Below are 14,293 nucleotides of genomic sequence, written 5' to 3' on the forward strand. Positions count from 1 at the left end.
AGTGGGACATCCTAGATCCTTCTTCTTGACTGGTGTTGTGTTTAGGATGGCCGCACTACACTCCTCCATTAACTTGATTACCTCAGTGGATGGCAGTGGTCTTTTGTTGTCGATGATGTCTCTAAGATACTTTGCGTAGGTAGGCAGGCACCTTATGGCATCTAGCAACGGAATATTGATATATAGCTTTTGAATTACCTCTACAAACTTACCAAACTGCTTATCCATTTTGGCTTGTCAATTTCTACGTGGAAACGGTAGGAGGGTTGTGTCATGAAAATCTTGTTGTAACTCTTACTCTTGTGTCTCAACTTCTTCTTCGTCCTTCTTCTCCTCTTCCTATACTTCCACTGGTGTCTTACCTATCCTTGTCGGATATGGCGGATCACGAGTAGATTTGCCACCTCTTGTGGTTATAGCTTAACCTTCTCAAGGTTAGTGGCAAAGGGCAGAGCAGCGGCCAACTAGGCTAATTGAGATTCTATCTTTTTATTATAGCTAAGTTGGTCTTGTATGGTCGACGAAACATTATCCATTTTAGTGTTTATGTTTTCTAGGACCTTGTCATTAAAAGCAAGCTTTTTAGAAATACTCTCATTAATCCTAGTTTGTTCTAAGATTAATTCCCTTAAGGATGGTTGCTTAGGATTAGAAGAATTATAATAATTACCTAGGTACTTATCTTGGTAAGTTGACTGTTGTTGTTGTTTTTATCCTTGTCTCTGTTGTTGTGGAGCTGAGTTATTAATGACGATGTTTGCATCCTCTTGCGATTTAGGGAATTCAATCCCCAAATATTCCCCACATATATTTTGAGCATTGAATGCATCTTGAATAACCTGATTATCTTTCTTGTAATTGTGTCGCTATTAGAGCCAATTTAACAGTACGTCCATCTTAGTTGACAGTGCACACACCTCTTCTGGTACTTCTTCACTCTTATTACATGATTGAATATTGCATGATGACCAGCCTTGATTAGAGGCTATCTTTTCCATAAGAGTTTCAGCTTTTCCAAGGGTGAGTGACATAAATGATCCTCCAGCAGTGGCATCGAGTTGTTCATGGGCTTTCTGAGTTAATCCATGGTAGAAACTTTGCATGAGCAACCAATCTTCCATTCCATGATGAGGGCAATCTGAAACATATTCTTGAAAATGTTCCCATGCTTTTGGAATGGTCTCTCCTTTCTACTGTTGGAAGTTTGAAATCTTTCCTCTTAAGGCATTGGTCTTGCCTATAGGGAAAAAAAATTCTAGGAAGGCCTTTGAACACTTTGCCCATGTATTGATGTCATCTTTGTTGGTGTAGAACCATTGCTTCGCTCTTCCCACAAGTGAGAATGGAACGAGGCGGAGTAGTACGATGTCTTGAGCAACGTCCTTGATGACAACCGTGCTACTTATCTCTAGGAAATTCTGAAGATGAGCACTAATGCCTTTCCACTGAATGGGGTAACTTGTACCATGTTGATGAGGCTTGGCTTGAGCTCAAACTCAAGATTATCGGTTTTGAGTGTTGGTCCAGTGCGAATGTTCTCGGTGCTTGGAGCAGAGAACTCACGTAGGGTCTTGTCAGCCATAGCTTCAGAAACTGGTGTTAAGCTTCCTCTTTATTCGGTTGATTCTGATTGATAGAAATTGTTGAATCACAACTAATCCTGCAATACCCTGTATAAGATATGAACAAAGAAAAAACAAGGGTAAGCCTACTAAAGCAGAGATTGTGATTTTATCAATAAGTATTTATTTTGTCAATTCTCTTAGCCATGTGCCCCTCTCTGGCAACGGCGCTAGAAATGCTTGTTGACATTTCTTAGCATCACTCTTAACTAAGTTGGCATCCCTAGCATGATGCTAGAAATGCATTATTGGTAATTATGAGAACACTTGTAAACTATATATATAAGGTATCCGCAAGTGCACAGAGTACACCGAGTATCGTTATTTATATTTTATTCACAGGGAGGAGCTATGGGGTTGTGTTGGCATAGAGATATTGACAAATATGTATACTTATGATAAAACCACTCTCATGCTATGGCAGGGGTAAGTCAGGTGATAAATAAATTATAAGTGTAAGGTAATAATGGTGTTCCAGAGATAGAAATAGATACTCATAAAATGTAGTAAGGCTAAGCAGGAGATTCGTTAAGAGCAAAAGATTCCTAAATCATTACTTATCTACTAAGTCTTTTGTACACCCAAGTATATACACTCTCATCTATAGTATAACTAACTTTGGATATATACATAAGGAACATTACTAAGGAAGATTAAGAATAGAGCTTGTCTTTTTTCGCAATCATGTTCTACGTGCTCTACAAACGGGGAGTGGACTATAAAGGACTCAATAGGAGTGTCACATCCACGATCTACCACATGACCTAGAGTGTAGAATGCATCCATAGGCAAACAATATCTAAGCACCATGCTTACATAATGTCGACCACTTAACTCACTCGAGTACTGAGCTAAGAGCTTTGTGAACCTATGCATATATTCATCATCAATCATAACTATATCAAGCATAAAACTAGAGCAAACTAGGAGCATAATAAATAGGAACATAAATTGAAGTAGCACAAAGTCATAAATAAAGAGATACAATGGCTATACCAGTCTCTAGACGGCATATCTAGAATCATGAGCAATAGCCCAAACTCTACTTGAACCTTGCTAGCTAGCCTATACTAGAAACTTGAAGAATTAGAGCTCTATTCTCTTCTCTCTAGAAACCCTAATTTTTGGTCTGATCTTGACTTATGGCAGCGTGCCCTGGAGGGGGGCAGGGGCTGGTTATATAGGCCGGAGAGTCCAATGTGAGCCCTTGGATCAAACCGACTTAAAGGACGGCATAGATGCATCCTAGGAGACGGTGGGAAACCGACATATGTAGGAGGCTGATAGGTGGGTCCCCTAGGGGCCGAGCGGCCTCTAGGTGGGGCCGGTCGGCCCCACCTGGTAGTGGCTAGGCCCTCGCTTCGGTGTGGAGTCCTCTCGAGTCTTCTGGAACCTTCTGGTGTCCGTTTCACCACAGATAAGCATGATTTTATTTGACGATTTGATCCTCCTTGATGGTTTTCTAAAATAAATCTGCTAAAAATACAGATTCACCAAAACTTGTGGAAATTGTCAGTTTAAACCCTTAAGTCTATATTGGTGATCCTTTTTATGCATTTATTCATGTTAAGTTAACGGTTTATGATGGATGGTAACTGCCATCAACATGGTTGTAGGCTTGTGCCCGTGGGTGCACCATATTGGTAAATAGGGGTGAATTCCAGATCCATGGTAAAAAGAAAAGAAAAGATAAAAGGATAAAAGTATAGTACAAAATTAAGCTAGACTCAAAGTTAACTCAGCAACTGTTCTTCGGCAACGGCGCCAGAAATACTTGTTGGTATAAATTAATGCACATAGAATAATCCACAAGCGCACATATATTATACCGTTGTAGCACTTCACTGAGAGTAACCCAGTTTTATATCGAACCTAAAGGAATGGGGGTGAGAATAACCAATTCTAAGTTAACCCAATTTCATAATCAAGGCTAGATAATAGGAGTGTAGAGGAGATTGCTAAGGTCTTTTAGTTCTAACTTCGGTAAGCTTTGTCTTCTATTGTTCAAATTTTAGGGATATTACTAGAGAAAATACAAGCAGAGTATGTTTTCTATAGTAACAAAGTCCTGCTAGGCCTACTAACAGGAGGTAGACTACAGAAGATTCAACGAGGCTATAAGAGTCACCCACACGAGCTACCACTGATCCAAAAAATAGGGCACATCCACGAGTAACCGAGTCTAAGCACCACGCTTACACTACGAATACTACTTTAGCCCAGGAGCTACAAGGATTAAAGTACTCAAAAGAGAGTCACAAACCTAAAGAATAATATAAACAAGATGCTTACTTGAATTAGAAGTCGATTACCAGAGAAATCTGAGAAGCAAGCTTAAGAAGAACTTGATTCCGCCAGGGTACAAGCTGTAAAGAGAGCTCCGATAGGCCAAGACTCCTCCAAAACTCTTCCCTCTCACTTTATCTCTCTATCTCTAATACAAGACTAGATCCTATCGAGGACTAATCTTCTCTTGATTGCTAGCCCTGATTCTAGTGGACATATGAATTAAGGTTTCTGGCTTCTCAGCTCTCAGGATCTAATGAGGCCTCTACCCTAGGGGGTACAGGAAGATATATATAGGCTAGAGCATTAATCCTCAGCCCTTGGATCAAACCGACTTAAAATAATGGCTGAGATACATCCTAGAAGACGGTGGAGAATCGACATAACAAAGAGGATGACAGGTGGGGCCCATAGGGGCCGAGCGGCCTGGCAGTGGGTCAAGCCCCACTTTGGTGGAGAGCCTCCTAGAGTCTTCTGGAACCTTCCCACGTTGATCCCACAGCTGAATTCCATGATTTCCTTTGACGAATAGGTCCCCCTTGATGGTTTTCTGATTAAATCCTGCTGAAAACATAGATTCACCAAAACTCATGGAATTTGTTAGTTTAAACCCCTAAGTTTATGTTGGTGATCTATTTTAGCCATTTATGCAAGGTATATTGATGGTTTGTGATGAGTGTTAACTACCGTCAACACCCTCGGCTAGGGAAAGACATGCACCTTCCCTTATGCCCACTTGAGGTTGCTTCATAATCTTGCCCTTGGTAGTTGTGGAAGTTCATTGATCGAATACCTCGGTTTGCTCTTGAAGATGAGGATTCTTGAGATGGCGCCTCCAGTAGTGGTGCTTCCACTAGTGGTGCCACATTATTTTGCTAAACCCATCTTGGTTTTGAGTTTGATTTAGGTTTGATAGGTTCATCCTTTCTTGACTTGTTCCTCCTCGTTTAGCGTTTCGAAGTCAACCGTCAGTAGTAGAAACTGGCGACATCTTGTGTGCATCATTATTGTTGGTTCGGAACTTTCACTTGTAAAATTTGGGGGATTGATCCCCCCCACACTTTGCTCGAAGTGTGTTTTGCTCATAAAGACAGGGTAGAGATCAAGTGCATGGGCTCTGTTAGTGAAAAAACACCAACAGAACCAAAACTTTATTTATTACTTTTTTTATTTTCTAGCCTTAGGCACATTAAATCATGATAAGGTTGATGTTATATGCATTCATTCTTACAACATGGGTGATAAGATCAGAAGGATGAGTATAATATGGCATTTGAATACATTTGTCAAAAAGAGTGGAGTTGCTTAACCTATGGAAGGATCATCTTTATAATGTATCAAACTTTACATGACGATGACTATCATCTTCCAAAGATAAGATATGCAATATTTTAGCTCATTTGGTTAAGACCAAGATCAAGAGAGTGGTGCTATGAACAAACTTAAAGAACAAGACATGTTGAGTTAATCAGGTTGGATCAAGCAAAGTTGTAACTCAAACATGTTTGTTTCTTCATTTATATGCATACCAAGATCAAGAGGAAAATGATGACCACTTACCTTAAGATGTTACCTTCATCACCGGAGCATGATGACACCATGTGATGAAGGGTAGATGACTTGTGGTAGTCTTCTCTTCCTATTTCAAGCTTTCCTTGCTTGAGCTGTTTATGAACATCTTTTCTCCTATGTCGCACTCCTTCTTTCTCATTCTTTTATCATGCCATATTTTTGTTCTCTCTTTTGTGGATCTTGGCATTGTGTTGGTCCTTCTGCACTACTCATCGTTTCTTCTTTTCAAAGGATTAGTGGACAACACATACCTAAAGGAGTATACAAATGATTCAAAATAAGGATAGTGTTGTCATAGAGCTAAAGGTCATATGTATCCCATGTTTTAAATAATGTGCCTTTATTATTCACCACTATTTCAAATTTTCAACAAGGTTCAGGCAAAAATGTGCAAAATTATTTTGAAGAATACCTCTAACCTTGATTTGTTTCTACGTATGATCTCCAAACATTCCCAATAAAATTTGAATATTTTCCTGCAAGGGTTAGTCCACATATACAACCAAATTCTATAGAAGTATGTTTTGATTTAATAATTATGTTCGAATAATATTCCGAAGCATACTTACAATAGAACAAGGAAGTTTGAAAGACTAAAGAGATTCATTCAAGTAGAAACAAGAATATGTATGGTGAACCAAAGGAGTATGATTATTTAAATTTTTATTTGTTAGAGATTTAACAAGTTGAGCTCATCATAAAGGTAGGGATGTCCAAGACAAACTAGCAACATGACATGAGATGTTTTGAAGAACTCCATCCCCCATACTTGAATTTTGCAGAATGCAGAATTAAGTTTGGATGATAGAATTCTCCCGTGAATGTGATTTTATGTTGCATAATGCTTGGTTGGATATACCTTGTGTTTTATTTTTTTTATTGAAATAATTAGTGACAAACATACCTGAAGGAGGCTTATCCAATTTACCTATTGGCGAGAGCTCGTAGTCTATTGAGCAGGACCTTTCCTTGTATTAAGCCTCGATCCTGGAGATGAGGATACGAACAATTGCATGTTCTTCTTCCGTCAATCTTTCTTGATTTTTTTGTTGATTCTTGGTTGATGAGTTGGTGTTCATTGGAGATGCAACTCAAGTTCCTCCTTGATTGTCTTTGTCTTCTAGCGGCATGGCGGAGAGTTATTCTTCTTTGTTTGTTAGCGATACGCCAGCCGTCTTGATGATCAAGGAAGGACTTTCATTGGTGTTTTTATAGAAGCTTCGTCTTTAATGACTTAGGGATGATGTCTTGCGCTCTGGTCGTTCATGGTGTTTCGAGACACCATCGTCAGACCACCATTGATTGGTGACGTTTGTTGACACGAGAATGCACACCATGATGTAGTGGTATCTCATCATCTTGGTCCTTGTTGCTGACGTGCGAGATGGTGTCTTCGAAGGTGATGAAAACAGGCATTCGATTGGCTGATATGAGGTGAGTTGCACCCTGCTTCTCATCAACCTCCTAGCTTGAGTCCTAGAAAGGCTCAATGCTAGGTTATCTTTGATGTTGCTCATAGCTTGTCAATTTGTTTGTCCGCTTCTTCTGAGTGAGTGCTTTTTATGGCACTCGTCTTCTTTTTTCTTCTTTGTTCCAAAACTGAAGTGGTGGTTTGGTTTAGGTTTGCATGTTCATACTAAACCATGAAGGAGTACCACTAGCTAGGGAGTTCCTCTTACGGGTTGTGATTGTGTTTTCTTTGAGCTTGGCAATCCTGCAAACGTGAAATGGACCTTGTTAAATTCCTATTAAAAAGTTGTAAAAAAACTCGGGCTACGGGGGTAAACATCCCCGAGCTATTTTAGCTTAAGGTAGAGGACTTCTCACCTAGCCCGAGAAAACCCTAGAACCTCATGCCCCGCCCACACACAAGGCCCGTTACCCGATGAGAGGGCCGGTCTATTTTACATGTGCTTTGGGAACGCAGGACAAACGAGGGGGGGGGGGGGGGGGGTCCACACCGCCGACTAGAAATTCGTTTGACCAAGAATTCGAACTCTGGTCACGGGAGACGCCACCCGTAGGCTCGACCAACTTGTCTAACAACCGAATGCAAAGTTGCAAAACATAGATAAGTTTTTTTTACAAAAGTGAAGGAAACTATACATGTCACCACACCGGTGCCTGAACATTCTGTTGCAACTTGCAAGGGAGCAGAAGTAACTAAAAAGAGGATTTTTTTGTATGAAAAAAGGTGAGACGAAAGAGAGCTCCAATGAGCGTGTTAGGCCAAGTCTCCCGCGTGGCCACGTTCCATTATTTTAGTCGAGTCTCCGGTGGCAGCTTTTGTGCTCCATAATCAAATGTATTAATGGAGCTTTTTTTAGAACAATGTATTAATGGAGCTGTGGAGGTAGGCAGAAGGGTAAGACGGCAATACAATTTTGCTGTGTTCAGAATAAGTAAACGGAGAAGGATTAAAACGTCGGGTCTGTTTGGTTTAGCTCTGAGTTACAGAAAAAAAAAACTGTTGTGAACTGTGAATTATAAAAAAAAAATAGTATGCTACGAAAAAATTATAAATTATTTGGTTGAAACAAGTATAAAATCTATTCTGTCTCTATCTCCATTGAAACAGCCGTGAAACAACTATCTATTTCCATTCATTTCGAAAAGCTGAAAGCGAACCAAAAGCAAGGTCCTAGCATGAATAACTTGCATGCAGATTCAAAGTTTGTGAAGTTTGTTTTTATAAGAGATATAGATATGATTGACTTAAGAACATGCCATATCAAAGACTGAAAAACATCATTCCTCTCATGTGGTCTTAGAGGGGAGGTATGGCTTGTTTTTTAATTTCGTGCAAAACCAAGATATCATCTAAATTGTTTTCTTCTAAAAAACTTTCACGTGAATAGCAAAGAAGATCTGTACTAAAGCATGTAGAGCAGCCCAAACGTCACTGTTAAAGTGTTCAAGACTCACAAATATTGTTTTTTTTAAACGGAAACTCACAAATATTAATCACGTTGAACACTGATCATGCGGAAACGTCGTGGTCCTTGGCCCGACCGGTCGCGTGTATGGGCCTTGCTGCCTCGTTGACTTTTTCTCCGCGGAGCGAAAGGGCTTAGAATGATCCATGCGCTATTGGTAATTCACTGACCAATTGCGACCCGATCAAGGCAGCCCAGGGGCCAGGGCCCAAGCGCTGAACACATCCTTTGCAGCCCATGAGTAGGTCCGACCTATTTTGCTGATATGTGTGGTCGAGAGAGAGAAAAAAGTCCATTTTAACTCATTGAGTATCCGTAGTCTGATTTTTCTTACTGAACTTCAAAATTAGATATATTATATCTAAACTTTTAGAACTGTTGAAATTACCTTTCTATCCTAAATTGAAGTAGAATCCAATAAATACTTGATAGAATTTGTAAACCATGAATGTTTTTTTGTAAGTTTCTAAAATTATTAAGAAAATTCTAGAGATAGACTAGGACATGACAAATTAAAAAATATTTAGAGCTCGTGAAAGTATCTCCAGAAGCTTAAAAAATATATTTAGCTCTAAAAATAAAAATAAAAAGATATCCAAATGATCTTGAAATTTCAAAAATATTATAGTCAATGTTTAAACATGTTTTAAAAACTTTTCATGTTAAAAAATATATGAGATGCAACTAGTATGAATGCGACGTAAATAGTGAAGACATGGACACATAAATCTTTTGTGTTGCCTTTCAATCTTTTTTATGATATACAACATTGACCAACGCGGATACGTACAATCTGAAAATATATGGCTTTTTTGCTTCGATTTCCTTCGGTGAGCGCGCATTCACGGTGCCAGCATCAAACACCTAACAAGAGCATCCGGCCGCTTAATCCTTTCGGCCTCCTCCCCTCTGGACTCTGCCGTCTGGTTCTGGTCTAAAGAAGGCTGATATGTTTCTCACCACTTTACACGACCACAAACGTCTGTTTCTTTCGTGTTGGAGTTGAGAAAATCTCCAAATTATTAGTTCCCAAACAAAAGACACACCCACAAAAAACAAACAGAACATATAAACAAGAAAGAATACGAACGAGGAACATGCCGCGAAAATGAAACGGGCCGGGCACGCGGCCACACGCAGCCTTCGAGCTGGGGACCGGCCCGGTCCGTCCCCACCGTGCAGCCGTACCACTCGCGCGCGCGGGTGAGGTCATCCACCGGCCGACCGGTGGCGTGCCACCAGCAACCGAAGACCCAACCGCCCCTCCCCAACAAATCACACCCCGCCACGTGTTCCCGCGCCACCAACCGCGCCGGCGGGCAGTTCAAAGTCGTGCACCAACGCACCGCCATCGGCCCATCGCGACGCGAGACGGCGAGAGTTAAGTTTCGTCGACATCCCGGCCGCGCGCGTGCGCCGCCACCAAACCATCGAGCCGGAGAGCCGTGTGGTAACCCAAGCAGCTGCGACCTTGTCCTGTGATCGACCACGTCAGTACGTGACGGCCGTGCGGTGCAAGTAAAGGACGCCTTCGCCACAAACCTCACCCCGGCCATGGTGCCAGTGCCGTTCCTCCTCGCCTGGGGCGCCGTCCTCCTCGTCGCCACCATCGTCTCCCTCGCCGCGGCGCCCGCGGTCGCTGACGAGGCCGCGCACTACAACCCCAGCGCGTGCCAGAAGTCCTCCTTCCGCTGCAGCGACACCGTCGACGTGCGGTACCCGTTCTTCCTCGCCAACGCCACCTACGCCGTCGTCGAAGGCTACACGGCCTACACCAGGTCCTACTGCGGGTACCCGGGCATGGCGATCGCCTGCGAGGGCGGCCGCGCCACGCTGAAGCTGAAGAGCGACAACTACACCGTGCTGGACATCGACTACGACAAACACACCGTCACGGTCGCCGACGCCGACGTGCTAGTAGCCAGCGGCGGGGACGACTGCCCGCGGGTGGCGCACAACGTCACCGTGCCGGCGGAGACGTGGCTCAACCTGTCGGTCACCGCCAACGACAACCTCGTCTTCTTCTACGACTGCGTCTTCACCGAGGGCATCACCCCTCCGCCGCCGGCGATCCTGCCCCCGATCAACTGCAGCAGCTTTCGGAGCCCAAGTGGAGCGAAGTCTTTCGTGGTGGTGCAGCCGGACATGAGGCTGCAGGACGAGTGGCCGCGCGAGTGCAGGGCGCCCGTCGTCGCGCCGGTGCTGAAGCGGCTCCTGGGCCCTGATGAAGATTACTTCTTGCGTCTGAACAGCGACGGGTACGGGCAGCTGCTGAAGCAGGGGTTCCAGCTGACGTGGGACCCCAGCGCCGGGTCCTGCTACTTCTGCGAGAAGTCCAACGGGCAGTGCAGCTACAACCAGGTCGGCGAGTTGATCGGCTGCCTCTGCTCCGACGGCCGCGTGCGCAGCCTAGACTGCGGTAAGCAAGTTTCCCGTTCTGCCCTTTCCACTGTTACTATTAACCTCACACGTCTCACATATTGCCTGGTGGAGACGTCAGACGTGACTGTCGAAAATCCAGACTTCAATACTTAGCAGTAGAACATAGTTTCTGCACACTGCACTACTGCAGAGCAGAGCTCTGTTTCTTCTGGTTCTGGTTCTGGCCGCAGTGGTTTCTGATCCTTTTAGGAGCGCAACCGCAACCATGCGGCGAAGAAGTTGACCCCTAGTCGCAGCTGGTGGGCAGCAAGCCAAGGGCGCACCAAGCCAAACAACCGATCTGTCCCGTGGTGTTCACGAGATCGACAGGACGCAGTGATCGAAAACGCTGTCCGTCGCCAATTCTGACCTAGCGCGGTGTGCCGCGGAGCCACCCGAGAGAAGCAGAGGTCTGATGTGGATGCTCGTCTTGTTCGTCAACCATCCGCAAGAGGCGCAGCCTCAAGTCTTTGACCTTGTCCTCGCACTGCCGAGAGAGAGGCCCGAGAGTCTCTTTTCCTTGGAGATGGAGCCGTCGAGGTCGAGGAGAGAAGAAACAGACCGAATCACTGTACGTCCCTATGCTGACACCATGCTCCGTTCTCACTTCTCAGCCATCCTATCTTGACCTGTGCCAACGGGCCATGACTATTCAAGAAACCACCAGCTTAAGTAGCAGCACCCGCCCGTTTCTACTATCTTTGCTCCGGGCGGCATCCCCCACTCCCCTTTGCAATGCATTGCCTGAGTCTAGCACTACCACCACTCCTCATCACCCTACTCCTCACATCACTGACCCAATGCCAGCCGCAGCCCGACGACGACGCCTACTTCCGGTACAGCAACTGCGCCCCGACGCCGTACCGCTGCGGTTCAGTCCAGTTCGACGTCGGCTACCCGCTGTCGGTGACCGGCTCCGACGACCAGCCGGACTACTGCTCGTTCCCGGGGTACCGCCTCTCCTGCACGAGCACGAACGGCAGCAGCAAGCTGTTGATCACCATGAACGCTCCCGCCGGTGCCTGGACGTTCCAGGTGACGGGCGTGGACTACGAAAACCGCCTCCTCACCCTCGTCGACCAGGGCCTGGCGCAGCAGACGTGCCTGCAGCCGTACCGGAACACCACCATCGACGGCGCCCGGTTCGCCTACACCGACCGCGACCAGTTCCTGACGGTGTACGTCAACTGCAGCGGCGGCGGATCGGCGCCGTTGGTGGTCGATGTCCTCTCGTGCCTGTCCGAGGGCCGGTCGTACTACAGCCTGGACAACGGGACGGTGGCGCCGGACGTGCTGGGAACGTGTAGCTCCACGCTGGTTGTGCCTTACAACTCCTCCATGGATGCGGCTGGGAGCTCTGGCCTTACCCTTGGGAATGCCATAAAAGGCGGTTTCGCCGCGCGGTGGACGGCGGGTGCGGGGTGGTGTCGAGACTGTGAGAATTCCGGAGGGCGATGTGGATATAACTCCAGCAGTCCTAGTGATCACACCTGTTACTGCTCTGATGGTACATTTCTTGGAACATGTTCATCAGGTATCTTTTGTCCCCAAAAATCAAGCTTTGCAAGCCAAGGTTTCTTGTTTCTACCATCTTCTACCATAATAGCATCAAGGCTGCTCTGTAGTTGGTTAGTGTAGAAAACTGCTACTCGTACAAACTATTGTGATCGAGACATTTAGGCTCTTATCATGTTGGAGTAATATGGGTATTGTTATGGCCTGAATTTATATGAACTCTACTGGAGCGCCCGATAGTAACTGAATTCAATCTGAACCGCAGCAGCAGGCTGTGCGTATTTGGCATGGTTCAAATGAACCGGTCTGCTATTGCTTACGCTATACCTGAACTGAACGTAAAAATTTCAAATTCGTCTTGAATTGGTCCATTACTTTGTCTATGGAAACTTTTCCTTCTTGATATTGACATTTCACCTAGCTAGACTGGTAATCAATTGTTGACTTGAAGATTAGTAGGTACGGTAGAGTTGATTAAGTTGACGACACAAGGCAAACTAAGTACCCTCCAATGTAACTCTTCGTCCCTTCCTGAAAGGAAATCCAAATTGGCTGTTCTCACCTCCATGACAGTGACATCTATACTATAGTATAAAGAGCGTGCAACCTCAGATCTCCTATCTCTCTCACAAACCACGGTTACCGGTACAGTCAACTGTCGGATGAACAGTAACGAGTTTTTTTATAAACAGTACAGGGTCCGCAGATAAACAGTAACGGGTTTTTAATAAACAGTAGCGGGTTTATGAACACTGCTCTACCAGATTTTATGAACAGTGACGGGTTACTATGAACAGTGTTCAACCCATTAACGAAGACCAACAGCCTATTTTCTATTTTTTTTTACGCCTCAATGCAAATCTTTTTTCTCCACAATTGCCCGCGCATAGCGCGGGGTTCCCTGCTAGTTCTTATTAATAACAAGCTAAAAAGATGTGAGCGAAGAACTAGACTTTGATAGTCTTCTTAACATAGTTCTTTCATTTTCATCTAAATGCAGGTTTAATGTCTATCTGATTGAATACTTAGTACTAGTTGACAAGCAGTGATGCTGACAGTGGGCCTAACTACTCTGAAGAACTAACCAACTTGCATTGCAATAGAACATGACCCCTTGGGAGTTTATGTGTAGTATAATGACCCATGTTTCATAACTTTTTTCCACTTCTTTTGCAGGATCGAAGAACAACAAAAAAGCGATTGCAATAGGTAAATTCTGAACCTGTCTGCTCTACCAGTAATACTATAATCTTGCATGGATAATTGGATATGGACTGTAAATAAATTCGATCAAATATCATTTAAATGATTCATTGTTGTTGTTACTCCGCAGCTAGGGACACTTAGATCAATTGTCTTTGACTGAAGGTTTCTTTAGCATATTTCCTAGATTTCAGTTGCCTGAGCTCTCAGGCGACGAGTTCGGGGCATTGGCCTACTGCTTTGCTGCTGAGCTGACGGAAGAAAGAAGAAAGCCTATGACCGTTGGCCAGCACACATCGCCTGTTGTTTTGGAAGAAATCAGGCGCCTGTTTAATAGCAATTCCCTTTCTTTAGTTCATTGTGGCAATAATTGACTTTTATCTTTAGAAATATTGCAGACAATATAAGCACAATGTGATTGTCACCATAACAGTCAGTGCAGTGTGCTAGCAGAAATTAAGCAAGTGGGCTTGCCATCCTACCAGTTCCCAAACCCCATGCACCCGTTCTTTCCAGAACAATGTCCTCACCATTTGCAAATTTTGCAACTTCAGGGACCTCCATAGCTGCCGGCGTTTTGTCCCTGCTTCTTGTGGTCATAACGTGCTTGTACATCCGCAAGAGAAGGCAGTACAAGATGACCTCGTCCTCGAGGCTCCTCAAGCCCACTGCCTCTGGCGGGACGCCGCGTTCCAGAGGTAGCACCACTGACATGGAGTCCGGCAGCGTCCACAGCCT

General features: G+C 44.4%; 2 protein-coding genes and 1 non-coding gene across 3 annotated transcripts; all 3 read left to right on the top strand.

The window, feature by feature from the left end:
* Window positions 1-1,120: 1,120 nt before the first annotated feature.
* Window positions 1,121-1,227, top strand: LOC136519340 (small nucleolar RNA R71). Its single transcript, XR_010774892.1, has one exon. It is a non-coding gene; the product is annotated as a small nucleolar RNA R71 (small nucleolar RNA).
* Window positions 1,228-9,796: 8,569 nt separating this feature from the next.
* Window positions 9,797-14,291, top strand: LOC136516058 (LEAF RUST 10 DISEASE-RESISTANCE LOCUS RECEPTOR-LIKE PROTEIN KINASE-like 2.7; the record flags this gene model as incomplete). The annotated part of the gene is made up of 3 exons (XM_066509466.1): window positions 9,797-10,835; window positions 13,529-13,561; window positions 14,110-14,291. Coding segments are annotated over exons 1-3 (1,080 nt in total), but the record flags the coding sequence as incomplete, so codon positions are not given.
* On the top strand, window positions 10,859-12,606 carry LOC136518368 (LEAF RUST 10 DISEASE-RESISTANCE LOCUS RECEPTOR-LIKE PROTEIN KINASE-like 2.5). The gene has a single exon (XM_066512016.1). It carries the CDS (start codon window positions 11,573-11,575, stop codon window positions 12,473-12,475), a length of 903 nt encoding a protein of 300 aa, XP_066368113.1. The 5' UTR covers window positions 10,859-11,572; the 3' UTR covers window positions 12,476-12,606.
* Window positions 14,292-14,293: the final 2 nt, after the last annotated feature.

The sequence above is a fragment of the Miscanthus floridulus genome, chromosome 17 (assembly GCF_019320115.1).
Source record: "Miscanthus floridulus cultivar M001 chromosome 17, ASM1932011v1, whole genome shotgun sequence".
Classification (NCBI taxonomy): domain Eukaryota; kingdom Viridiplantae; phylum Streptophyta; class Magnoliopsida; order Poales; family Poaceae; genus Miscanthus; species Miscanthus floridulus.